The 25,814-nt window shown below is 41.1% G+C and overlaps 1 protein-coding gene across 4 annotated transcripts in view; it reads right to left on the bottom strand.

The window, feature by feature from the left end:
• The window catches only part of TRIM55 (tripartite motif containing 55), a 467,397-nt gene that overhangs the window by 57,017 nt on the left and 384,566 nt on the right, over window positions 1–25,814 (bottom strand). The window contains exon 10 of one of the 4 annotated variants that reach the window (XM_069220263.1): window positions 12,308–12,398. The exons of the other annotated variants lie outside the window; for them this stretch is intronic. Coding sequence (XP_069076364.1) covers window positions 12,308–12,398 — 91 coding nt within the window. The remainder of the gene's footprint in view (window positions 1–12,307; window positions 12,399–25,814) is intronic. 4 annotated transcript variants of the gene reach the window in all.

Below are 25,814 nucleotides of genomic sequence, written 5' to 3'. Positions count from 1 at the left end.
AAAGGAGGTAGATACATCATATTTGGTACCTATGGAAATGTAATTATAAATCCTGTTTAATGGTGAAGTTGAATTTTCATTACAATTTTGAAAATGCCACATTTACAAAGTTGGCATTTTCTTTCCCTTAGCCCTTTGACCTGCAACCTGCCTTGGGTCACGTGACTGGGAGTAGCTGACAGTTATCTTTTTGATTTTTCACCCCAGACAATCACACAACATTAGCTAAGTCTCAATGGGCCATCAATGGGCAGGATGGGGGGTGAAGCTGAGCACAGCCCCACTTACACCTGAATAGGCTGTGTCCTGTCTCCATATCAGAGGCCTAATGGCCCTTTATTCTCACAGCAGCCAATTTAGAGCCAGGGGAGTGAGGAAATTCCAAGAACTCTAAATAACCTTTCTAGAAACTTCTCCCACCTTCTAGGAGCATGGTACCGGGCTATTAAAATAGGAGAATAAAAAAGGGCCTTCAGGCCCACTCTTCGGTTCAATACTGCATTTGAGGAAGGACTCTTTGAGGACTGCCTGCTGCTGAGACCTGCTGTGCAGTCTGCCAGACTGCTGCTGTACTAGAATGATTGCTTTGCTGCCTGCACCTTGCCTTGAAACCTCAGAGGCCAGCACTACCAGAAGTGACACCAAGGCTAGTTTGCTGGCCACATGTTCAGGGCACAGGGAAATAACAAGCTCCCATCATCTTGAACCCACACTTGGACCCAAATGCGTCCTCCCAAGAGGTTTCCATCCACTCCTGGACCCTTGATTGTGGTGCTAAAGGTGCCAAGATGGCCATTTTCCAAAACTGAGCAATTAGACAAAATTTGACTAAAAAGTGCTCTCAGAACCAAGAAGAGACTGGGACCAACCTGTCCGAGGTTCATCACCGGTGGGATTGACTTCTCAGCTTCTCCCTCTAAGTTCTTCTCTGCAGCACCAAATCCATTTCAGCAGTCCTTCTCAACTTTTTGTAAGTCTGAAGAGAAGCACTTCCACGACCCAATCCACTTCTTATATCTGAACCAAGGACTCTTGCAGACACCCTTGACTTTCAACTTTCACCTGGTCTAGTGTGACCTGATGTCCGTGGTTGGTGTTTTTATCTTGTAGGTGCATTTTGAACCTTAAACTATAAAAATTCATATCTCCGGGTCTGCTCATTGGATTTTTGTCATTTGTATGTCAAATAAGTTATTAGAATTTACTCTATGTTTTTCAATTGGTTTAGGAATTTCCTTGTGTTTTGTTTCTACTTTATCACTGTATGTGTGCTGTATAAATACTTTACACATTGCCTCTAAGTTACGTCTGACTGCGTTTTGTGCCAAGCTACACAGGGTTAAGCCAGGTTGATTTTGTGACTTTTTGTGGTTCATCCTGCAAGGGATTGTGGCTGTTGCTTGACCAGAGCTCACACCCCATTCAATTAACAACACAATTTCTCAGGGAAAGCATTCAAGAAAGGTCACATGCAAGTAAACACACAAACAGAAAGAATGAATGTAAAAGGAGAGCCCACTTACATTTTTTCCCAAACTAAGACTATCACACAAAAGTAATAGCAAGTTTAAAACAACTGGTTCTTTGTATAAAGTGTTATGTCCAAATCTCTTTGGGAAGATAAAACAGCCCACCATCTTGGATTAGATAATTGTCCCGTCAAACTTAAACTTTCAGTGACTGACACTTCACCATCAGTATTTAATTTTTAACCTTGTCAGATTAGCCAATGGAAAATACATGAGTTATGGTGAATCCAAGACAATTTCATATGTTCTAGTAACATATTTCATATGTTCTCATACATCTAACTGTGATCCCCACATATAATATCAATCAAGTATTGTCTTGATTGAGCCCATCTCCACATAATAATTGTCTGGATGAAGCTAGGCTAGATGATCAAGCATTCCACAAATTGTGGGTGAATACGGTTTTACCTTCCCAGATGGATCAAGGCATACACCTTATACAACAAAAGAACTGGTTGCATTAGCCATGCTATACATTTTGAGCGATAGCACGTGAAAGCAAAGACCCATCCTTGCAAGGAGCTGTGGACATTAAGATATGCATTCAATTGTTGCTAAGGCAAGTGGAGCTCCATTCCAATGATACAACTCATATCAAAGTTGTCAAATCTTTTCAAAAACAGGACTGTAGAGCTAAACAGTATACAGAGATTCAACAAAACAGTCTAGGTGGTATGTAGGTTAAATATGTGGTTCTTTGAGACATTTGCACAACTCTAAATGTTGTCTAGCATTGAATAACATGTGTGATATATGTGGGCATATTGATCATCAGAGTATGCAAGAATGCTGAGAAGAAACCATGTGTGCTTATTGTTGAGCATGATGAGAGTGGTATGGTGAAAAGAGTGAATCATTTAGTGCTGTCTGTACATGTGTGGAACTGACAAGGACAAGATCATGAGCATGTAGAAGATAGACAGCTGACAACTCAGAGCTAAAGCTTTAGGTTTGTTAATTGATTCTGGGGTGAAAATGATAGTACTTTCCAAATACACCTTTAACAAAGTATGTGGTGAGCATAAACTAGAGCCACCTGATATTATGCCAGCTGCCTGCAGGGAATAAAAAATTGACTTACATGAATTATTTTGGGATAGTATTGTATATGAAGGGAAGCACAACTGGGGCAAAGTGCATGTCTACAAAGGAGTGGATATTGTATACGTATTGCATCAAGGGTTGTTAGATATGGTGTTTAGATCGGGCAAAGAAATATAAGTTTCAATATGGATGTTGATAGACAAGGTTATTGTTGGTGAAGGAAAATGAAGGGACCAGAGTTGGGGATTACTAGAAGAACCTGTGTTCAAACTAAATGATAAATTATCAGAATTTAAAGTGGTATTTAAAGAGTAGTCAGGTGTCGTGCCGTTAGGCACAAAATGATGAGAGTTCCATTAGGGATAAGGCAAAAGTTGTTTTAGTAATTGGAGAAAATGTCTGGCAAAAAGAAATTGAGCTAACAGAATCCTCTCATCAATTGGGGTCATCAAAAAAGCAGTCTGAACTAACTTCTTGCGTATGTCAAACCATAGAATCCCAAAAAGAGAAATATGGGTTGATGGGTACCTTTGACCCAAAACAAAGGATATGTTGGTGCCAGGAGAGGGGGCAAACCATTCTTTCAAACGTAATCTAAGGTTGATGTACCACCAAATTCTGCTAGTGGAGACATTTTGCCACCTCACAGCCTTTGACTCGACAGATGGTTTATATCAAGTTTGTAGGCTACCATTTGGATTATCTTCAATCACAGCACTGCGTTATAGGATAATGGCAAACGTGTTTAAAGGAAAACATTTCTTTTTAGATTTTTTTAGAACATTATTCTAATTTATGAGCAAGACAGACAAAACATGATAGTAGAATAAAACCTGGGTTGAAGACACTATTGAACAAAGCATCTAAACTAAGGAAGAGCAAGAGTATTTTTGCTTTGCAACTACATAGCTTAGAATATTTAAGGTGCATATTGTTTTCAGAGAGAGTCAAAACAAAAGTAAGTGCCATAAAGGAAATGGAGAAAGCTTCTATACCTGTAATTAAAGAGGAAGTGATGTCTTTTGGATGCTTATGGGAACTCTGAATGAAATTCATTTGATTTTTGGGGGATATGAAGAACCCTTGATAAGACTGTTCAAGAACGTGCCTTTTCAATGGTGAACTGATCAAGTGTACACCTTTGAAAATATTAAAAGGGAATTGTCCAAAGCACCAGTTCTTTGCGGGCTTAAGCCAAACAAAAGGAAATGCAATACAGTGGAAATCAGCAACAAAAATTAGGAGCGGTAGTGACACAGAATGTTTTTTTTGTCAAGGGTCCGGAAAGAAGTAGAGAAGTCATATTTAGTGATTTAAAAAGAGTTGCTGGCATTTGTGTAGGTGATCAATAGGTCTAAAAACTATGGGGCATATTCACTATTTTTTTCACACAATGCAACGAGGCAAGGGAACTTGCTATGCTGTGTTGTGTGAAAGGAAGAAAGCAGAAATGCTCCATATTCATAAAGATAGTGAGCATTTAGCTGTCTCCTTGAGCTGGCACTCTTTGTGCTGCCTAGCGCCAACACAGGCCCCCTTGCACCATAGTGCAAGACAGCTTGCATTACAGACAGGATCGGTTTGGTGCAGGAAGGGAGACCTTCCTGCACAAAAACAATCCTTAGAGGAGTATTGCTATTTATGTGTGTGCTGCAGAATGCAATACACATGGATAGAGGAAGTAACAAGGAGAAATAATTATATTTCTCCTTGTGATGCCTACGTTGGGTAGGTGCACAATTTTGGCACAAATCCAGGTTTACAAGTCTTTGTCAAAATATATGGGTGGACGCATGGAAATGCCCATGCTACACCCATGTAATTTCTACCTGGCTCAAAGTAATGCAATGCAGCACTATGCGTTTCCTTGAGTTACTTTGTATTTACTAAACCATACAATGCCTGGCAACGTGGCTTTGCATGGCTTACTAAATGTCCAAAATGTATTCGCATTGGGGCTGTAACACAAAAGTGATGCAGCCCGACACAAAATCATGGAAAGTCTGGCCCTATCTTTGTGGAAAGTTTTTCTTTGAGGACATACCATTAACCACTATCGTATATTTTGAAGGTTTGAGGTTGAGAAGTAGAGAAGGATCTGGAGTGTGTTGTAACTACAATAGACTATTGCTGCAAGTGTAGAATTACAAAGGAAGAATGGGTCAAGAAATCACAGTACAGCAGTATACTGAGTGAATTCTAGCAGTTCACAATCTCAGGATGGCCTGGGGAGAGGAGTCTTGTTGTAAGCGACAGTTAAGAGAAACGGTTTGGTGGTCAGGCATGGGCCGAGAAGTGGAAGTGAAGGTGGGGAAGTACTCAGAGTGTGTACGACATAATAAAGGTGTTGTTTGTAGAAATCAACCCTATCTGTTAAGACATTTGTTGGACCAAAGGAAATGTTAGGAATAGATTTCCTACAACCGTTCATTGGATTTGGTAAACATGAATTTGCAATAGTTATTGTTGACTATTTTTCTAGAAAGATTGAAGTGGAGTTGATAGAGTTGATAGAGGTTCCCTCTATGGAGAGGATGGTTTTTGGAGAAAGTGGTGGCCAAGTAGGGGCTGATAAAAGTGCTAGGGCCTGATTTAAATATTGGCAGACGAGTAACTTTGTCACAATGGTGACGGATATGGTAATACTTTGGCTGAGGAAGACAACTGATTGATGGGCAGTTGCATAAGGTTAGCTCTAAGCAATACGCTGAATGTAAAGGAGTGCCTGAGAGAAATGATGATACCTCACACTCAATAAAAATGATTAAACTGAATTGTTAAAAAGATATACACAAATATTTTACAATTGTAATAAATTAATGAAATGTACAAATAATTAGCTTCAATACAAAAATGTGAAAAACTATTAATTTAATCATTAAATATCTATGTCATCCAATTCCCTGGTAAACCCCACAACCCCGAAGTAAAAGTTTGCAGAGAATTAAAAAACAAATAGCAATTATAAAATATTAAATACAAAAAATATTAGTCAATTTCCATCCATCCATTCTCTGGTCTTTAATGATAAACTCTTACCACTTTGTGACTCTTACTCTCACAGCAAAAAAACACTCCTCTCTCTTTCTGCAACTAAGCATGGTCCTGAATCATCCCCTAAGATCTTTTATTATTATTTTGAGTATACATAAAAATAGCACATCAAAGCAGTAGACTATAACAATCTCAAATCAAAAGAATAGCTAATGATTACAGTGTATCGGGAAAAAGGTAATTGTTACAGCTGTATTGTTGTAGTCTGAAGTGTGTAAAAGTACTTAACACTACAATTGCCCATACTTGCATATGCTCTCATTCTTTCCCATTTTCTAATGTTTAAAAAAAAATATATATATATATATATGCAAGGGAGATATACACCCTCACCCTCTATTCACTACTTTCTGTGCTCGCCTCTTATTACCTGTCTTATTTTCTCCCTGTTTTTTCTTTTGAAGTATGCCTTGCCTCCAGTCGTGTTCTTCCCTTAGCTCTCCCTTTTTCCTTCAAGCCATGCTTTCTTTCTTTTCCAGGTTAGCCAAGACCTTTTGATTTGACTAATTCTGTATAATACAGCAATCTCTATTTATCCATTGCTATTCTGTTGTGTCATTCACATTTCAGTTTCACCCACTAAAGTACACAGCCAGCATACTAAGCCACTGTTTAACCTCACTTTGGGTAACAGGATTTTGCTATCTCACAAGGAATGCAACCGCAAGCAAGCTAGTTTCCTTCAGTATCAGTTTTTTTGTTTGAACTTTATAATTACTTAAGTGTTGTCTTCGTATTTAGAGCCTGATGTCATAGTAAGACTTCAAATGCACATTCCGTCTTTATCAGATGTTATCTCCTGCCAATGCTGTTGTTAAGCTTGTTTTGGAGTGTTTTGCTTTTCAGATTACTGCTAATTCATGGAATACCATATTCTGTCCATGTGAAACTGTTCTGCATTGTTATCCTCTTTTTACTTTGTTTTCCCCTGTCCTTTGTTTCTTCTTTCATTACCAATTTCTTTCTTTTTCCTTCCTTCTCTTTCCTTCTTTCTTTTCTTCCCTCCTTTCCTTTCCTTTTTTAATTCTTTCCTTCTTTTATTCTATCCTTTTATTCTTAATTTCTTTAATGTTTTCTTTCTCTTTCCTTCTCTTGTTCCTTTTCCCTTCCTTCTTTCTTTTCCTCGTTATTTTTCTTTCATTCATTCCTTCCTTCTTTCATTTTTCTTTCCTTCTTTCTTTTGTCTTTATTTCTATCTACTTTCTTCTTTCTGTCTTTTTCCTTTCTTCTTTTACCTTCTTTCATTCTTGCCTTATTTTCTTCCTTCTTTCCTTCTCTTTCTTCTTTCCTTCTCTTTCTTTCCTTCTCTTTCCTTCTCTTACTTGTGTTCTTTCTTTCTCTCTTTCCTTCCTTTTTACTTTCTTTCTATAGACTTCTCACTTTCTTTTTTCTTCTCTTTCCTTCTTTCCTTCCTTCTCATTTTCTTTCTTTTCCCTTCTTTCTCTTTTGACCTCCTTCTTTCATTTGCATTTATTTTCTTTCTTTCTTTCTTTCTTTCTTTCTTTCTTTCTTTCTTTCTTTCTTTCTTTCTTTCTCTCTCTCTCTCTCTTTCTCTCTTTCTTTCTTTCTCTCTTTCTTTCTTTCTTTCTTTCTTTTTCTCTTTCTTTCTTTCTTTCTTTCTTTCTTTCTTTCTTTCTTTCTTTCCTTCTCAAAGGTAAAAAACGTGCAGCCAATGCCAAACTGATTAACTTTTTTAGTAGTTCTCTTCAGTGCCCGGAAATACTACTGTAATGTGTGTGTGTTTTTTCAGACTAAAAAACTTTTCACCTATAGCAAATGTTTATTTTTAAATTGATGATGTCCTGCCCTAATAGGTTTTGCATAAACTATGATAAAACAGGAATTCCCAGCAAGCTGGCGGCCAACGCCAGAGATACTGGCTTTGCCAATGCTTGTTATTGCTGTTTTCTTTATGAACAGTGTCTTTTCTCTTCCCTCCTTTCTCTTCCAGAAAGTGTAGTTTCTTCAAATTGTCCCCCTTTTCCATTAACATGTTTCCCCCAAGCCAGTTCTGCCTACCACTTCCAATGGCTGTTTATTGACTGTCACCAACTTCCTCGTTTGGACCGCAGTGCCCCTCTTTCCCTTCTCTATCAAGGCAGCCATCTTATAAAGTAATTCACTTCATTTTCTTTAATGATACATCAAACCTTAATACTTTTAGTAGAACTTTTTTCCTTATTTTTTCAGCTTTTTACTTATTTTAACTTAAACCTTTTTGATTCTTTTTTTTAAGGCAATCCATTAAGTACAGCTCTGTGTCCTGCTCTAAAAACATAAACGAAGGCACACAAATTAACAGATTTAAATAGCAGAAGACTATTAAAAATATTGTTTATGAGATTTTATCCAGATGAACTGACTGTGACCAAGTTTGTTTTATCACGTAAACTAACAAAATGAATAATTCAGCCTCAGCGGTCATGGGAGTTCAAAAGCTATAAATAAGACTTTCAGCTGCCTTTCATTACTAGGAATGAGAAGCTTTAAAGACAGCATCTTATCTCACTCCTCTGCGCTGTAAATATAAAGTGCTGACACTTAAAAGTGAAGTCACGGATACATTCAGCTTTTACTATCAGTGCCTCAAACTCTCTAGGTAGCTTCTAGGGTTGGCCTCTTATTTGGCTTTATCACACACTTTAGTTTCCAAACATTTACATGTTGTACTTTATAAAATGTGAACAGGTAAATCCACGAAAGATCAGAGAAAATGAGCAACATATTTTATGCAAAAATTGCAGTTACACCATTGTGTAACTGCAGTGTGTGACTACTCGCATGCAGAGAGTTGTCTGGTTGGATCCCTTTGACCATGCGCTTTCTCCCAAGCGGTCCTTGGCTGTTTTCAGTTATAATGCACCACTTTCTGCCTGGTCCACAACCAATATATTTCCAAACAGGCTGTTTGCCATGTTACCTGCATTAGAAATGTGGCAAGGAAAAAAAGACGAAGGTGCTTTGTCATATGCTTGGGGCCCGCAAGCAAACGAGGAGACATCCCCTTGAGATCACCAGTCATAGAAAAAATGAAAGTGTGGTACTGGTCAATCAATTAATGAGGCTAAAGTTTGGAATTAAATCAGTGGGGATAAATACACCACCATAACCCGGTCGTCTCTTCATTTATTAGTTTATATTATACTTAATCAACAAACGATATAGAATAAATATATCAGAGAAAGACAATATATTAACACGTTCATATATAATGCATTTAATCCGGCCAAATTTTGAACTGTTGAAATTTCCATCTAGTGCAAGATTTCACTAAATATTTCACAGTACTCACGAAAAAGAACCAATGTATTTCCTACCAGTTGTTCTGCTCATTTTATGTGAATTTAAACAAATAATTCCTACATATGATAGTCAACAGCTGAACAAACCACTTTACTAACTGAAAAAAACAGACTGGGTGTATTACATCTCAGTGAGTGGTAAATCTGTTGCAAAAACAGCCATACACTTGAGTCAACCTTGTCTGTTAGTGTACATTTCTGACTACCATTGACTTCACGAAGGATTCCATGAATGCTTCCTGAGAATCTCTTTACAAATGTGTGTACTTATATAGAGTAAATTTACACTCGCGTGATTGTAAAGCAGAAGTGCCTCGATTTTTTTTTATGGGGAAACTATTTTTCCTTATGGTTAAACTCCTTCTTTTAAAAATGTCTAGTGTTGGCAGTGTCCCCGCCCCATTACCGTCCTAGATACAACTGTAATCCTTCCTTTTACAGTAGCACGCATAAAACCAGAAGCCAGGTGGGTATGTCCCGATCAAGCTGTGTAAATACCTACAAACTCACAAACGTGCGGGTATACACTAACATTCGAAGGCATCCCTAGTCGTTGAATGCCCGCTCCCCCTTGTAAGTGTTGCTTACACCAATATGATGAAGCATGGCGTGCTAGTTCAAATGTAAAAAAAAATATCATGTTTCGTAAGCATGAAGCGTGGATTTGTATCCTTAAGACATTTCTACACCTCAGACCAACTTAAGTGCTTGAAAGTCTTTGTATCTCATGCCCCATGTGTGTTTACGAGGAGATTACCAAAGATATCCTAACACAGTTATAGAAACTGCAGAATCCTACTGCCATGTTGTTGCTGATATCATATTGTATTGATAAGTTTTTCCCTGCTCACTCTTTTTTAAAGAGGACACACTTGAAACACATATTTCACCTAGGTAACCCAGCCTCCATTATCTGTGCTTGGACTGTCCCTCCAGTAAAGTTTATGGAACTTGTTTTGTTTTCTGAAGCTTTTATTGTTAATTTCCAACAGAAATTTTTCATACAAATGAGATTTATTATAATTTGGATTTCTAAAGACATTTCTTTTGAATCAAGCCATTTAATATCTTTAACTGCTATCTATAGTCTCGGTCGTATTTTGAATGTAAAGTTTTTGATTATATTTAACGTTACTCGGGTGAAACACGGGAATGCATCTGGGCAAGGGGTGTGTGTGCTAAATAGATGTAACACACTCTTTGCAATTTAGAAAAAATGCACGGACCAGCAGGCTATTAGACAAATATACAAAAAACTGGGGCATATATATTTTTGCACAGCGCCATGCCATAACCAACAAACGGCAACATAGACGGCGTGAATAACTGTGGTGAAATCGTGCATTTAAAAGTAATAGCATAATATGTCCATATTAGCTTGTGGGTTTTCCCCTCCCATTCTTGAGTCACACATTTCCCTGTTGCTGTTCCTATCACAGTGTAGAGCAAGGTTTACAGGGCTCATCTCAGACCCGCCTTGGGTAGAGTCAGTGGGTGTGAAGGAAACAGAGCGACTGCAGGTGCGTCTGTTGGTGTGGGAGGGGGATCACTAAGCCACACCATTTTTTGGATGTGCATGCAAAAGGCTGTTTTAGTTAGGAGCAAGTTGGGCACTACTTGCCTCCTTCGGCTGAGCCACACAAGCTAATAAGCCCTATACACCAATTAACATTTAATTCTTAACCCTTCCCCCCTAAACACATCCCACTCCAACATTTACCACCCCCTTTCCCTTTGGACCTCAACATAACCCCACCCTTACAACTTTATTCTCTTGTAAGTCCATCCACTGTTTCTTGATTGACTGGCCTACCTGCCCCTGGACTACGCTAACCTCTTTGATTCCTTGCTCCATCTTTCTTTCCCTACTTCCTCTGTCCTTTGCTTACCCTTCTCTCTGTGTGCTTCCCCTCCGCACAGCCTGCTCCATTGTAACAACCACCTTTACATGAACAGCGGCTAATCTATTCCCCACTGCCTTGCACCAGGGTGAATGGGAGGATTCTCCCTAAGGTGTGCAGGGAAAGTGAAACCTAGTGTGCCTCTTGCATCACTACCAGGCACAGCGCCTCTGTTTGGGTGGAGGAGCGTCACCCCCGCCAGCAGCAACCGTTGCAAATCCTTTCACAAGGAAAGGATAATAAACTTTGTTTATTATCCTTAACTTTGTTTATTATCCTTCACTTGTGAAAGGGGTGAGGCATTAGGGGTAACGAGCAGAGGGGAGTTCACTGTGCACTCCCCTGAGGGCGCATGTGTGTTTGGCCAGGTGTCTTGGGCTGGCCAAACACACATGCACACTATATCTGGGCTGGCGAGAACCTGCTCAGGCTCCCAGTCTGCATGGGAGCACCCTGGCTGGGACGCTATCAGCCAATCCTGATGTTGCTCTGAGCAGCGTCAGGATTGGCAGCAGGGCAGGCTGGGAGCCTGTGCCTGTAGCAGCGGCGGGAGAGGAGCGGCGCAAGAGCAGAGCAAGTAAGTGATAAAAAAAAAATATGTATATTCATTTTCTCCCGTGCCCCTCCCCACCCCGTGCCCTGGCGCCCCACCCCACCTCGAAAAATCCCTGTGAGCTGCTCCTGATTACTAGGCAATTTATTCCCCCTCTTGAAACACAATGGCTCAGACTGCAATCACCACCTTGTCCCCAAAGTTCCGCTTTCTGCAGTTCCCTGCGGAGTAAACTGCCTCTAAAAAATAGCAATGTGAAGAGAGTGATATTATAGGAATGTGACTCGACCAACTATTAAAAAAAAAACTTTGCATGTGTACCATAGGTACGCCATGGCCAATGGCTGCTGTATTTTAGAGGAAACAAGTAGTTATAAGATTTATGTTTCTTTAAAATTCTATTGTATATTACAATTTCCCATTTTCCTCTTTTATTATTTTTAACTTAGTTGTACAATTTCTTTGGGACACATTGATTATAAACGTGGACAAATAAAGTAACACAATACATTAACAAAGCTGGAAATCACACTGATGAACGTTTGGGAAGTTGTACTGCTTAGCAATATGCCATGTAATCTATTTGACCAAATTATGAATTTTATTAAAAGCCATTAATAAACATGGCCTCTGCATTTCATACAGTAGTAGCTAATCATTGCAGAAACTGTTTAAACAATTAATGAAGGTATATATTAGGGGTATTAACTTTGAGCAAAAGTTCAAGTAGTATGTGTGATAGTCAGGAGAAAGGCAAGGGGTTTAGCTTTAGGGGCTGTTATTACTAGACACACATGCACTGGATCTAGTACATTTGCTCAGCCTTCAGTAAAGGAGAGTGGGCGCTTTCCAAGGACCCAGAAAGACGAGGAGAAACTACAAATGAGGTTAGTCGACGGGTAAAAAGTAAATAGTGCCTACCCAGTAAAGTAAAAATCATGTATTGAATCTGGCGCCACAGGTGGTGAAGTATGATAAGAAAAGCCAAAAGTGATAAGCAGAGGGCTAACTCCTGTGAGAGAAGAAGAAGAAGGCTTCACTGACGTTATCCAGGCTTGAGACAGTACATTGATTCAGGTTCATGAAACGAGAACTCACACTTTAGATTGGACACAAAACACATTCTATTGATGGGTTGCACTTTTGTTTTGCATTTTTTTCCTGTTACATTACTAAAACACGGCCCTTCACTCTTGATTTTGCTTGGTCCGTTTGGTGTAGCAGTGTATCTGTGAATAAATCAACCCAGTGTGGTAACCTACATTGCTCCAATTCCTACTCTTCCTAATCAGGTCCTTATTCAATGAGTTGAATCTGCATCGAGGATCTAGAAACACTGATTCACAGTCCATCCTCACACACATGTTATCATAGGACCCTCGTTTGATTAAGGCACCCTAAGATCAAAGCATACTTTGCACCAGTGGTTGAGGTTAGACTCAGAAGACAGGTAAAAAAGAAAAGTCCCAAGGACTGTATCAAAAAATAAATGAACATGCAATAGAGGTAAAAGGGGCACATTTAAACAATAATAGACTATGAGAGCGACATATATCATCACATTCTCCCCTTACAACACACCTGAACTGGCCACCCTCAACGCCATCTCCACTGATGGCCTAGCCACCCTCCTACTTTTCCTGAAAGCTACTTTCTATGGAGGCAAGATTGTCCCAGGTTCCATAATACAGAAATCAGTGGCAATGTTCTAACTTTTCTTTTCGATATCATCAATGTCTTTCTCACCTAAGGAATGTTTTCACACGTCCACAAGACTGGCAAAATTATGCTCTAGTGAGGAAACCCAAACTGGACTCGGATGACTTAGCTAACTGCTCCTCGATCACTTGCCTTACCTCTGTGGGGAAAATAATTTTAACAGCAGTCACCATACGGCTGCATAAGAAAATCTACAAGATTACTAATTTGAATGGAGGCCCAATGCAGCACTAAGAGAGCCATGCAGAGCTCTTCTGTACAGTAATGATAGCAGCATACATTAATATTAGGATTAGCCGAAGATAAAGCCTTCACCAGCAAAATCAGGGGAATTTGTACAGGAAGCCAGGTAAAGGTTTCTGACTTAACCGGTGTAAAGATCCCAGACTGGCAGCCTACACTGCTAAGCTGTTTTCCAGATGCATGAGATTCTGTCTGTGATGCGTTTGACATATTGCAATTTGAAAGCAGAAGACAGACTTGGCGGAGAGTGTGGTAAAATATGGACAGCAGATTTGGCAAGCTTTGGGGATAGTGCAAAAAGGAAAACTCTTTCATCGAGACTTTGCTGGAGCAATGTGAAGAGATATTACATTTGGAGAGAAAGGTGTGGTGGGGAGGGTTCTCATGATGAGCATCTTTCCTGGAGTGCCTGTTCACCTGACAGCCTTCACAACTGCAAAGGGCTCCTGATGTTTTACCCTTAGTTTTAACTTCCTGAGCCTTGCATTTTCTAAAACCTGTGCAGTTGTAAAAAATATGAGGTCATAACTTTACACAACCCTTCCCAAAATGCATAACACAGATTTATAGATTAAATTGTTGTTCTTGTTTATGATGGCTTGCCTGTCTAAATAACTGCCTTGCCATCATCTAAGCCTGGACATCCAATGCTTACTTGACACTAAAGCCACCGAAAACTAAATTTGTCCTCATCGCACCTAAGACTACTCAACAACTTCAAGATTAGAGCCCATCAATATGTCTACAGGTTCTGATAATACTACTGATCAACAGTGCCAAATAACGTGGCTTCAACATTGACTCATCCGTCAGCTTCTAGACTCGGACTGCTCACAAAATATGAACAGCATTGCATCAAGTACCACTATAACATATTGCACAATCACACTCACTAAAAGAACATTTTATCACCTTTCTCTGTCAGCCTGCATTACCTTCAATATTTATGTGCCTGTTCACAAAAGTAACTTACACTTGTGAGTAATTTTCATGTGTAAGTTTGCTCCTACATTTTTAAGTAACTTAATTATTTTTAGCAATTCACCATTCATAAGTGTAAATGTACTCAAAAGCATAGATTTACACATCTCCACTCCAGCAAAAGGGGTGGAGGCAAAGTTATGAGTGTAAGCTACTACAGTCAAAAAGGAGACTTAGTAAGTTCAGCACCACATATGGTGAACAACTAATGCTTTAACTCTCACAATAAAAATAATGGAGGCAGGGACTTAAAATAGATCCCTTTGAGGATACAATGTTCAATGAAATTAATTTACTTTGACTTTTAAAAAAATATATACAAACATAATTGAATGAAAACAAAAATTTAGAAAATATTGTACATTTGGTGCTGAGCTGCAGTACATTTATTAATGTTTTTGCTGTAGTAACTTTAAAAGTGCAGTTTGTGAATAGGAAGGTGTTATTCTTTTGTGAGTGGATGCATGTCCCTCTCTAAACCCCTCCCTAAACTCTTGCCTTGCTCCTCCCTTAACCACTCTCCTTTATTCATAAGTATTCATGTTACTGCAAAAAACAAATTACATGTGCAAAGACTCAGCTGTAAAGGCTGAGATCTCTGCACAGAAAAAGACAGACCATGTAGGATTGTGACTATTGTTCTGTAGTATGTTAGTAGTTCTATTGTATTACTACTAAACATACTACAAAATGCAGTTTACCTCTGTATCTGTCCTCTAATGTCAGGATCTCCAAGTGACACCCACAGCTGGAATGCTAACACTGTAAGACTGATAACTAGGAGATAGAAGCTTTCTTCTGCTATGTCCGAAAATGTGAAGCAAGATCCTACTTAATAACACTACAGCTTAACCCAGCAAAAGACTCCTGTCAGGAAAGATGATCACTCACAAGCTGTCGACAAAGGTCTCCCAACAAACTAAAGAATAACAGAGAAACTCCAATCCATGACAGTGACTGCAAAGTAACCATGACACAAACGCTACAGAAAAATAGGAGAAAAATAGGAGTTCTGAGTTGGGAAATGGTCCTATTTATACGAGGTCTTGAAAGGGAGAGTCTTAACACCCTTTCACTCAGGCGTGAAAGGGTATAAATGAAAAGGAGACTGCCTGACTCTAAGGTGTAGGCAAGCATTGAATAAGGACAGCTACATGATGGAATGACAAAGAACGTTCAAGTAAGGCCTGTGGGAAGAAGGAATGACAAAGTAGCAATTCTGTAATTGATGTCTCCTAATAGTTACAACAACAACAAAAATTCTGCATTCTATTCTTCTAACAAAGTACAATTGTGCAGAATATTTGCTGCAAGCAAACGCTGTCAATTTCAATTTCTGCATCTGTCATTTTATGGAGACATATTATTGTGCAAGAGGAGGCAGTGATTCCATGATGTATGCAAGCATGCATTCAGACAGCTCTCTGGGATAGAAATAAACGCTTACCTACCAAGCTGTCTGGAACTGCACAGTACCCTCTCCTTATTTTGGATTAAACACGATTGTTTGAATTAAGAATTCATCACAGCTCCTCTCCTACAGACATATTCAGACTCAAGAGGTGTGTTGACAAAACTTTAATAAATGAAGAGGCATAGGAAGGTGCTGCATGACTGATGCTAATGCAGAAGTTGGCTTGTGACTGAAACTCGGTTACTTGTGTTACTTGTTGAGGGGATGAAATCATTCTCAAGCAGCAGTCACAATTTTTATCAGGGTGAAGTCACAAGCAACCCTAAATTAACCTGTGCTCATCCCTCGGGTAGCTGCGCATAGAGAAGTCAGACTTAACTCGGATGCAATGTGTAACGTATTTGTGCAATTCTTCAAACAGTAACACAGTAAAAGCACACCACAAAAGGATCCCACACCTGGTTAGAAAAATATTTGCAATAATTAAAACAAGACCAAACCACAAAAATCCAATCAGTTGATCTGGAGATGTGGAGGTTTAAAGATGTTTGTAAAAATAGCACCAAAAGGCATTAAAGTACTAACTGTGGATATCTTGTAGCACCTCAGTGGGACAAAGTTGCAAGTTGAGGCTGACCATGATGGCCCATGGGCCAGCTACAGGGACCCAGGTAGGCTAGCTGAACAAATTACCTTAAATCTGGGTTTGAAGAGCGTTGCGGGCTTCCATGCTGGGGTTGCATGGTGCAGCCGAGGCAATGCGTTCGTTCCAAGGCGATGTGGAGCTACGATGCAACGTCCTGCATCATCATTGATGATCCTGTCGCTAAGGGCTAGCAATGCGAAGTCCAGTGTCAAGGATGCATCAATTAGTTGAGGCAATGGATCCGTTCCGAGGAGCTTTGAGGGTGTGGTGCGAGAACTTGCATTGTCATTGATGCTACTGTTGATAAAAGAGGTGAGGACCTGTGTCAGGAAAACGTCACACAGGCGATGGTTCTGCTGGGTCGATGAAGAGTCCTTGGTGTTGCAAGATCCTTTGCAGCAGAGGTGATGTGTCAGTTCCAAAGATGATGCATCAAACAAAAGGTGATGTGCCAGTTCTGCTGGAGGTATGCTGCTCAACGAAGCATATGCATTGGTTCTGCTGGATTCACAGATGGGCTGGCAGAGCACCTTAGGCTAACTTCCAAGTGTCCAGAACTGGGGTGGCACCACTTGACAGATGTTCGAGTCCAAGTGCTGTGTTCAAGGTTGTTGGAGCCTTATGTCCCTGAGGCTCCAGTCAAGCCAGCCAACTAGACCTTGGAGTCATGTTGGGCTCCTGTGTTTAACAGATGCGGGTCTAGTCCTTTTCACACAGTCAAGAGGGCAGCAGGTCAGTACAGCAGGGCAGCAGTCCTTCAGAGCAGCAGTCCCACAGAGTGGCAATCCCTTCAGCAGCACAGCAGTCCGTCTTCCTGTCAGAGTATCCACAGGTCCAGAAGTGTACTGAAGAGGTGGTATCTGAGGTCCAATATTTGTACCTTCCCTCAGGAAGATGGGAAAAGCTTCAAGGTGTTTCCCTTTTAAGTCCCTAAGCATCCTGTCTTCCCTGACCTGGTTTCAGACTAACTATAGGATGTATGCAGCGCTTTTGGGTGGAGAGAAGGACACATCCTATTCAAGTGCAAGTAGGGCTGCATTCAGCTTCACACTACCATCCTGCCAGTGAAGGCCCATCCAGCTCTCTGTTGTGTGTAGTTGTCTAGAAGGAATACACAGAGCCCAACTGACAGCTACACCCAGTCATGTGACCCAGAGACAGACTACAGGCACTGAATGCCTATGGCAGGAAAATGTCAACTTTCTAGAAGTGGCCTTTTCAAAACTGTAATTTAAAATCCAACTCTACCATAAGAGAGGATTTTTCATTACAATTCCAAAGATATCAAATGTGAACTGGTTACCTGCTCCCATTTGGAAATTACAGCTTATTAAATGTAATACAGTAACTCCAAAGTTATCCTATGAGAGAGGTAGGCCTTGCAGTAGCGAAAATCAAATTTAGGTGTTTTTTACTACCCGGACGTTCAAAACTCCAAATTACATGTCCTACGTTTTAAATACATTGCACCCTGCCTATAGAGCTGTTTAGGGTCTACCTTAGAGGAAACTTTAAAGTATTAAAAAGTACGGTTTGGACCATCCAATAGGTTTATTGTGCCACAGGTGTATTGGCAGTTTAAAACTGCACACATAGGCTGCAGTGGCAGGCCTAAAACATGTTTAAAGAGCTACTTAAATGGGTCAAACAATAAGTGCACAAAGAGCAGGATGGTTGCCGCTGTAGGGAGAAGAGCCAACCGGGCATCAGGGACAGTCGCTGCTGTAGCTCCATGCTGGCAGTTGTCACAGGCTATAGTGCACAATTCAGGTCTTGCGTTGCCGGTCGTCACTGGCATACTTCAGGCTTTTTACCTTTTCTTCAAGAGGAGTATTCCCTGATGCTAGCAAGGGTCCAGGACCTGGGGAGGTACCTCTCAGGGATCAGGAACTCTCTCCAGCAGAGGGCAGCAGGGCTGAGGCAAGTCCAGCTGCAGGTCCAGGTGCAGCAGGTCAGCCGGACAGTTGTAGGGAGGGTTCTGAAGCTTGTTGTGTCCCTGTAGCTCACACAGGAGGTCAGCCAACTGACACTTGGAGTCACGCGGGTTAGCCTGGGATGAAGGTAAGCAGGTCAAGTCTTCCTTCTCATAAGCAAGGCAGTCCCTCAAGCAACAGGGCAGTCCTCGGGCAGCAGGGCAGTCCTTTTTCTGTAACTTTCACAGGTCCAGGAGTGTTATGATGAGTAGCTCCAGAGGTCCAACATTTATACCTGGTGCCAGCCGTTGTGTGGTGGGACTCTGTCCTGTTTTAACACCACATCTAGTTCTGGAAAGTTCCTCTCCTCCCGCTGTTGAGGTTGAAAACTATATGGGGTGACAAAAAGCGGGCAAAGCCTGGTGTCAGGTTCCTTTGTGAGTGCAGGAGGCAAAGCCCTTTGAAGTGTAGGAGTGGCTGGGCCCCTCCCCAGTCATCCTGTTTAGATGGCCCATCCTGTCCAAATCTAAGCCCCCTTTGTGTCAGTGTCTGGAATTAATACAAACCCCAAGGGCAAAGCCATTCACAGTCATGTGACCCAGGACATTGGCAGAAGGCAAAAATCGCAGGGACTAGAACAAAATGCAAACTTCCTAAAAGTTGCATTTTCAGGATTGTGATTGAATCCAACTTTACCATTAAGGAGGATTTTAAATTGCAATGCATTTTAGTTGAAATAGTAGATTTCTAATGGCTCCAATGTATTTATTAAGAGTAATAAAGTAACCCAGTGTTAGTGAATCAGAGACAAGGCCTCTCTTTAGGAGAGGAGTTTTTCACTGCCAGGACTTGTACAACTTAAGTACACATGTCCTACTTTTTAAATACAATGCACCCTCTGGGTGGTCAGGGCATACCTTAGGGGTGAAATGTAAGTAATAAAAACGAAGGTTTAGACCTGGCAAACTGTTTATTTTGCAAGGTAAGAATGGCAATTTATCAACTGCACTACAGGTTGCAGTGGCAGGCCCGATACATGTTTTACAAGGCTACTTTAGTGGGTGGCACTATAAGTGCTGCAGGCCCACTACTAGGATTTGATTTAAAGACCCATGTAGTAACATTTACTGGGGACTTACAAGTAAATTACATCAAGTGTAAGCCACTTTTACGCTGTGAAAGAAAGAGAGAGCCCAAGCATTTTAGCACAGGGTAGTAGCCAACAGAAATAAATGCTGCAAAACAGAAGTGGTGAAGGCAAAAGGTGTGAGAGAATGCCACACAGAGGATGTCAGGTCTAACAGAAACCCTCACCCACCCTTCAGTTGCATACTTCACCATATGGTTCCTCTTCTCACCACTAGCAAAACAACACTTGTTATATTCCTTTTATCCATTGCTTTCACGTTAGATACCTTTTCTCAATTATTGTCAGAGTGCCTGCAATATATGGTCTTGAGGAATGCCTTACACCATCTTTAAAGGGTTATAATTAGTCAGAGACATGTGGACCCCTGTTCAACTATTAGGTTGAAGGTTTTCCTCTCCTCTTAGTTTTGATCCTATCCCCTGGGGACATGTTGTGATTGAACTTGTTGAAGTTGTAGATTGTTAGGTGTGTGGGATTCCAAGGGGGCCAGTAAACTCTGGGACCTTGGAGGAGACTGACGCCAGGTTGTGTGTTTCTTGATTAAACTTGTGGAAAAACACCTCTATGTGTGTGGACATCTACTCTCAACATTTTTGGCGATGAGAATGGGATGATGTTGGAAGTCACACCAGCATTAAATCTTCTGAAGAGCGTTGTGTTGAGGCCAAGCAACGGGTAGAAGTAGGGGACTGGGTCGAAGTGAAATCAGGCAGAATTCAGGGAGGCTTGACCAAGTTCAGGAGACCTTTTCAGGTTCAGCGATTAGGCACATTCTTTGTAATTTTGGTTAATGGTGAAAGACGGAACTTTAGGAATGTAGCTTTGTATCAAAAGAATGGGGTTTGTATGGAGAAAGTTGATGGAGGCTGTTCGGGCTGATGTTTATGAGTGATGATGAATTGATCAAAAGGGATAGCGCAAATGCTTTCCATGATACTGATGTGTATGGAGGTGAAGTGGAAGGGATGAGTATGCATGACACTAAATCAGCATTAGAAAAAAGGGTATGAAAGCCACCATCTTATTTGAGGAACTTCGTGAGACAGTAAACCTATTCATGTTTTAGGGACTTTGTGTGACAGTAAACCCATTCATGAAGTATACGTCCTTCTATGTGTAGAGAAGTTGTTGCTTTTTTCTAGGTATAGTTTGTTTCTATTTTTATTTATCGCGTTTATGTATTAATAGATTGTTAGTGAACAGGGGGATGTGTTGTGATGTAACTTGTTGAAGTTCTAGATTGTTAGGTGTGCAGGATTCCATGGGGGCCAGTTGACTCTGGGACCTCGGAGGAGACCAATGCCAGATTGTGTGTTTCTTGATTAAACTTGCAGAAAAACACATCTATGTGTGTGGACGTCTACTCTCAACAGGACACTTGATAAGGTTGGTCTTTTGTTCACCAGGAGGTAGTTTTACTTAAATCTCCTCCTCTACACACTTTACTCCACCCAACCACACCTATAGCTCATACAGTGACTTCTCCAGACCATTCATTGAAGAGCTCCTTCCCCCAACCTGGAGGTTATAGCCCAAACCACCAGCTTTTGCAAGTGGTGTGAGGAGGGACCCTATGATGAAGTATGCCTAAAGGTGGGTGAGGGTTATTGTCCTGGACATATAAATTCACCCATAGGAAAAGAGACAGAATTATCAATGAACCATTCAGCGAGATTGGCTATTATACCTACAGACTACACTAATGTTTGTTTGTTGTGAGTTCTACGTCTATGCCTTCAAATGTGTGCCTGCTCTTACCCTACTGACGCAAAAGCTAATATTTGAAAGGTCCAAATACTGGAGAATCACCATTTTATATGAAAAAATAAAAAGTAAGAACTTACATTAATATTTTGAGATCAATATAATGGAGTTTTAAAATGTGTATTCTACAATTAAAAAAGTAAGAATGGTCTATGTAAGATGATAGTCATGCGGTCATATCCAAAAAGTATTTGAAAGCAATACATGTATTCCCCTCACAGAGACAGCATCAGTTCTGAGATTTAGACAATATTTCTTGTAAAAGAATAAGTCACACTTATAAACTACATTTCCCTTAGAAATATGAATGCAAATTTTTTCCGTCCTTCTATGTAATGCCTGCAGAGTCATCATACCATTCAGAAGAGGACAGTGGCTGGTAGAAGATGGACTTGTCTTTCATCATCTGAGCTTTTTGGGTGGATGATGCGAGTGAGAGAGATGGTTGATGGTACGCAGGAGACACCTTTCTCGTTTTTTGCTTCCGCCGGTACATCCAAAGGGCATATCATGACCTTGTGTCTGTGGTAGGGATACCTTGGAGTGGAGTAGGTAGGTTGGGAGGTAAAGGCAAAGGGATAGTGATATTTTGTCAAAAGGGAAGACTGAGTGGGTGATAGTGAAGTGGGAGCAGTAGTGGTAGTGAAGAGTGGGCGATGACAGCTTTGACAGGCAGGGACATAAGAGTGTAGGAGGTCTTTAAGCTTTGGGTCGTGAGATGAAGCTGAGAGGGTAGACAGGGTCATGAATAAGACCACTGGTGATAAGGCAGCAGCAATGATGCTGTGTTCAATGCCACATGCCTGAAGCACAGGGGTTGAGGAGGTAGGAGGGTAGGAGGCATTTGAGGAGGAAGCAACACTACTAAGAATAGGTAGAATGGTGCCATGCTGGTAGTCATCCCCCACAGAGTTGAGAATGGGGGAAGCAGGGGAGGAGTGTTGTTGCCCATGTTTAACATGAAAACAGGCAGGAACACATGCAGCTGGAGAGGAGGAGAGATAGGGAGGCGAGAAAGGAGGTAGCAATGGGAACTCCTTGGCTGCAGGGGGTTGCATGAGTGGCGGCAAAGTTGGGAATGGATTGACAGCTTCAGGGTGGAGGGTGCAGAAAAAGAGAAACTGATAACTAGATACAAAGAGCAAAGAGCAAAGAGCTGGTGGTGACAAAGGTGTGGCACCATCACAGGCCTATAAGTGGCACAACATAGCAGAGACAGTGGAAGAAAAGGGGGATTGGTGCAAGTGTGAGGATGGGATGGTTTAGAGGTCAAATGGCCATAAGGAAAGGTGCAGCAATGGATAAAGGAGAAAGGGAGGGTGTAGGTATGAAGACAAGAGTCAAGTGAGTTGTGAGTAGTGAGTAAGGAGACAGAGAAAGCTAGAGTGGAAGGTCACAGGGACTTGAGGGAGAATGTGGCAGGTGGTGGAGACACAGAGAGGCTGCGGGGATAGCGGTGTGGATGGGTACAGGGGTTGAAGGATATACAGTGAATAGAGTAGGAGAGCAGTGGGCTTGGTGCAGCCACTGGGAATTGAGGTGGAGCTCCAGCAGCATTAAATGAGCCAGAGGGTAAGGGGGATTAGCAGCCAGAAAAAAAGGGATGGATTTTGGATGATGGAATAGCTGAGAAGAACAAAAATGAATGGCCACTGGAAAGCACTTGGGGACACATTTGCCAGTGGCCACATATGTAAAGTTATAGCATGCTTACTATGCAGATATTTCTATTATGCTGCAAAAAAAGGTGATGGGAAAATGATGGTTTCAAGGAGGAAAAGTAAGAATTGGCTAGGAGGCCAAAGGTACTTTGACTATTCAGAACTGAAGACAAAAAAGTTTGATCAATGATACGTGTACTGTGAGAAGCATCCTGAGTGGTCCATTGCACGTTTTATGCACATTAATGAAATTTGTAGAGCTTTTGTGAATTTCAGAGGTATCAGTGGCCCATACAGCAAGTGGGTTGCCATTTCTTGATTGGCTATTTCTGGGGCATCCCACCTAGAGATGTGTGGGTACACGGTTGTGTGTGCAGGTTGCTAGGAATGGGTTGGCTGGAATTGGGGCATGCTGGATTGTGTAGTATGAGAACATGTAGCTGGTCATTCTGTCAGTTCAGGTACAAGTACACCAATTGTGGAGCTAAACGGCCTTTAGTGCAGACTGTGGGCCACTGGCAGGAGTGCAGAAATAATCAGGGGAAGTCAGTGAAAATAAAGGCCTTGGAGAAAAAGGCTCCTACTCTGGTTAAGCAGGGCTAATTAGAGCATTGAAGCATTTGTATCCGGACACAGAAGGGGCAAAACTATTGAGGGAAAATTTCAAGAGTGGTTTTCGTTTTGGTTACCATGGGCCAACAATTGGGCACCGAACTGTAAACTACCATGCAAACATCCATTGGTGGTGAGGAAGAAGTTGAGGAAAGAAGTAGAAGGGAGGGTGGCTAGTCCTTCTTAGGTTGATCGTGCAGGAAATTGATTGTATCACAGTTGGGTTAGTGCCGAAGAAAGCTGAAAAAGAGTACCATGTTTTGGCTGGAGGACCTGTCAGTTAATGATTTCATTGCTAAAGAGTGCTGCTCAGTGAAGTACACCAGTATTAACAATGAGATGCTCTTGGTTGGGAATTGTGAGATTAAGACTGCATTTTGTTTTCTGTCAGTACATCCAAATGATTTTCAGCAGTTAGGCAAATAATCTGTGGGAAGGATGTATGGGGACAAGATGCTACATAGGGGTGTTCTGTGTCTTGCACACTGTTTGAAATATTTATATATTTTTCTGTAATGAGTGTTTTCCCTTGTGATTATTTTACAGAAAGTGACATATTATCTAGATGATTTCCTATTTGGGGAGGCTATGTTCGGGTAGCGCAATTGGGCATTGATGGGTTTTCAGAAATCAATGGTGAGTGTTGGGTTTGTGCTGCTGATTCCCAAAAAACATTGATGCATCACTTTGTTAGGCATACAACTGATTCACAAACAATGGATGTAAGCTGAATTTTGTTTGTTGAGTGGTGCGAGTGGGAAGGACTTGTTTTAGGTGACTTTGCATGGCATGCTTGTGTCAAGTTATTTGAGATTAAAGGCACCAGTTAGGCTATATCCCCCGGTTGTGGGTATCCTTTTTGTAGTTTTTTAATGGAGGGACAAGGTGGTGTAAGGGAATTGATGCAGAAATATTTAGAAGTAGAAGACACTTGGGGTGGCTGGTTTGTATTATCAAGGGAACTGATGTGGAAAAATGGCCTGGGGTTGCTAAGGCAAGGATGAAAGATCGCTTTTTAGATTTCTTTCAGTTGGTGATTGCTTTGGTATTGTGGGGTTCGGCACTTGGAAATAAAATAGTCATATATATTGTGGATAACAAGGTAGTAGTGGCGACTTTGATTAAATGGACGGTGAGGGATAAAAGCCTTTTAAGATTGTTACAGGTGTTTATTTTAAGGTGCATGATTTATTAGAGAATTAAATTGTAGATACATTTTCTTGTTCTCAGTGGCAGAGAGTCTGTCCTTTGGTGTCGAAGGCAGAAAAGATGAAGCTGAGGATACTCAAAAAGAATGATGCAAGTGATTGTGAGGTCATTAGTGAAGTCTCCAAGAAGGGCTTACAGGCAGAATGTGACAGGAATTTCTGTTGAGGGGATAATAAGTAGAGGTGAGTTGGGCATGGAGGTGTTAGGATAGAGGGAGGCATGTTACAGATGCACCCAGTAACTATCACAGGAAAATTGGTGGCTGTTGCTTTCTATGGTAAGTGCTTCTGGGGCTAAAATCCTAGTCTGGGGGAAAATAGGTTAGGATTCTGGGGGATGAGCGACGTACAGAGTTAAGGTGACAGGTTGAGAAAACCTTTAACAATAGCATTACTGAAGAATTTGCTGATGGTGTTGGAAATAATACGCGTGTTGAAGTGGGAAACAGCATTATTTAATTCTCACATTGTGTAGGTGTTCTCTGGGGCTTCTTCAGGTGTCAGAGTTGTTGGGGGACATAGGTCGATGGGAGTGTAGATTACCAAATGAGGAAGAGCAAAAATCTCATCATCATTCAAGTGAGTAGTTCTACAATAGACAGAGGTTTGTGGGTAGGAATGTGACATCACAGTGGTCGGAGTTGCATGTGCTGTGTCCCTACAGGTGATTTCAGCAACTTTTAGTCTAGGGGGGTCAGGGAGCAGGCATTTATTTGTGAAGTGGGAGGTGTGCCAGAGGGAGACATCATTTGTGAGGCAGTGGGTATCAGCATGGAGAGAGTAAGAGTTGACTGGTGGGTAAAACGTTGTATGTGGTGGGGGCGACTGTTACTGTCATTTGGGATAAAATGAAGAAGAGCATTATGGTATAAAACAGATGAAGGAGGATTTGAAGCAGTTGAAAAGATAGAAGACGGAGGCAGTGGTAGTTTGGATGGAAGCTGATGCCAAGGAGGATATAGGATGGGGCTGTCAATTTAACAGCCATAGCCAGACATGGCGAACAATCAATAGGGACTTGAGGAAGTTTTGTGGGGAAACAGCTTTCATCTTCTGGTGCATAAAGGTATTAGGTTTGAGCCATCTGAGCTATATGAGAACAGTGCTGCACACTTGT

Source organism: Pleurodeles waltl, chromosome 2_2 (genome assembly GCF_031143425.1).
Source record: "Pleurodeles waltl isolate 20211129_DDA chromosome 2_2, aPleWal1.hap1.20221129, whole genome shotgun sequence".
NCBI classification, from domain to species: domain Eukaryota; kingdom Metazoa; phylum Chordata; class Amphibia; order Caudata; family Salamandridae; genus Pleurodeles; species Pleurodeles waltl.
Note: the sequence above shows the minus strand (reverse complement) of the source record. Positions and strands in the feature narration are given on the sequence as shown.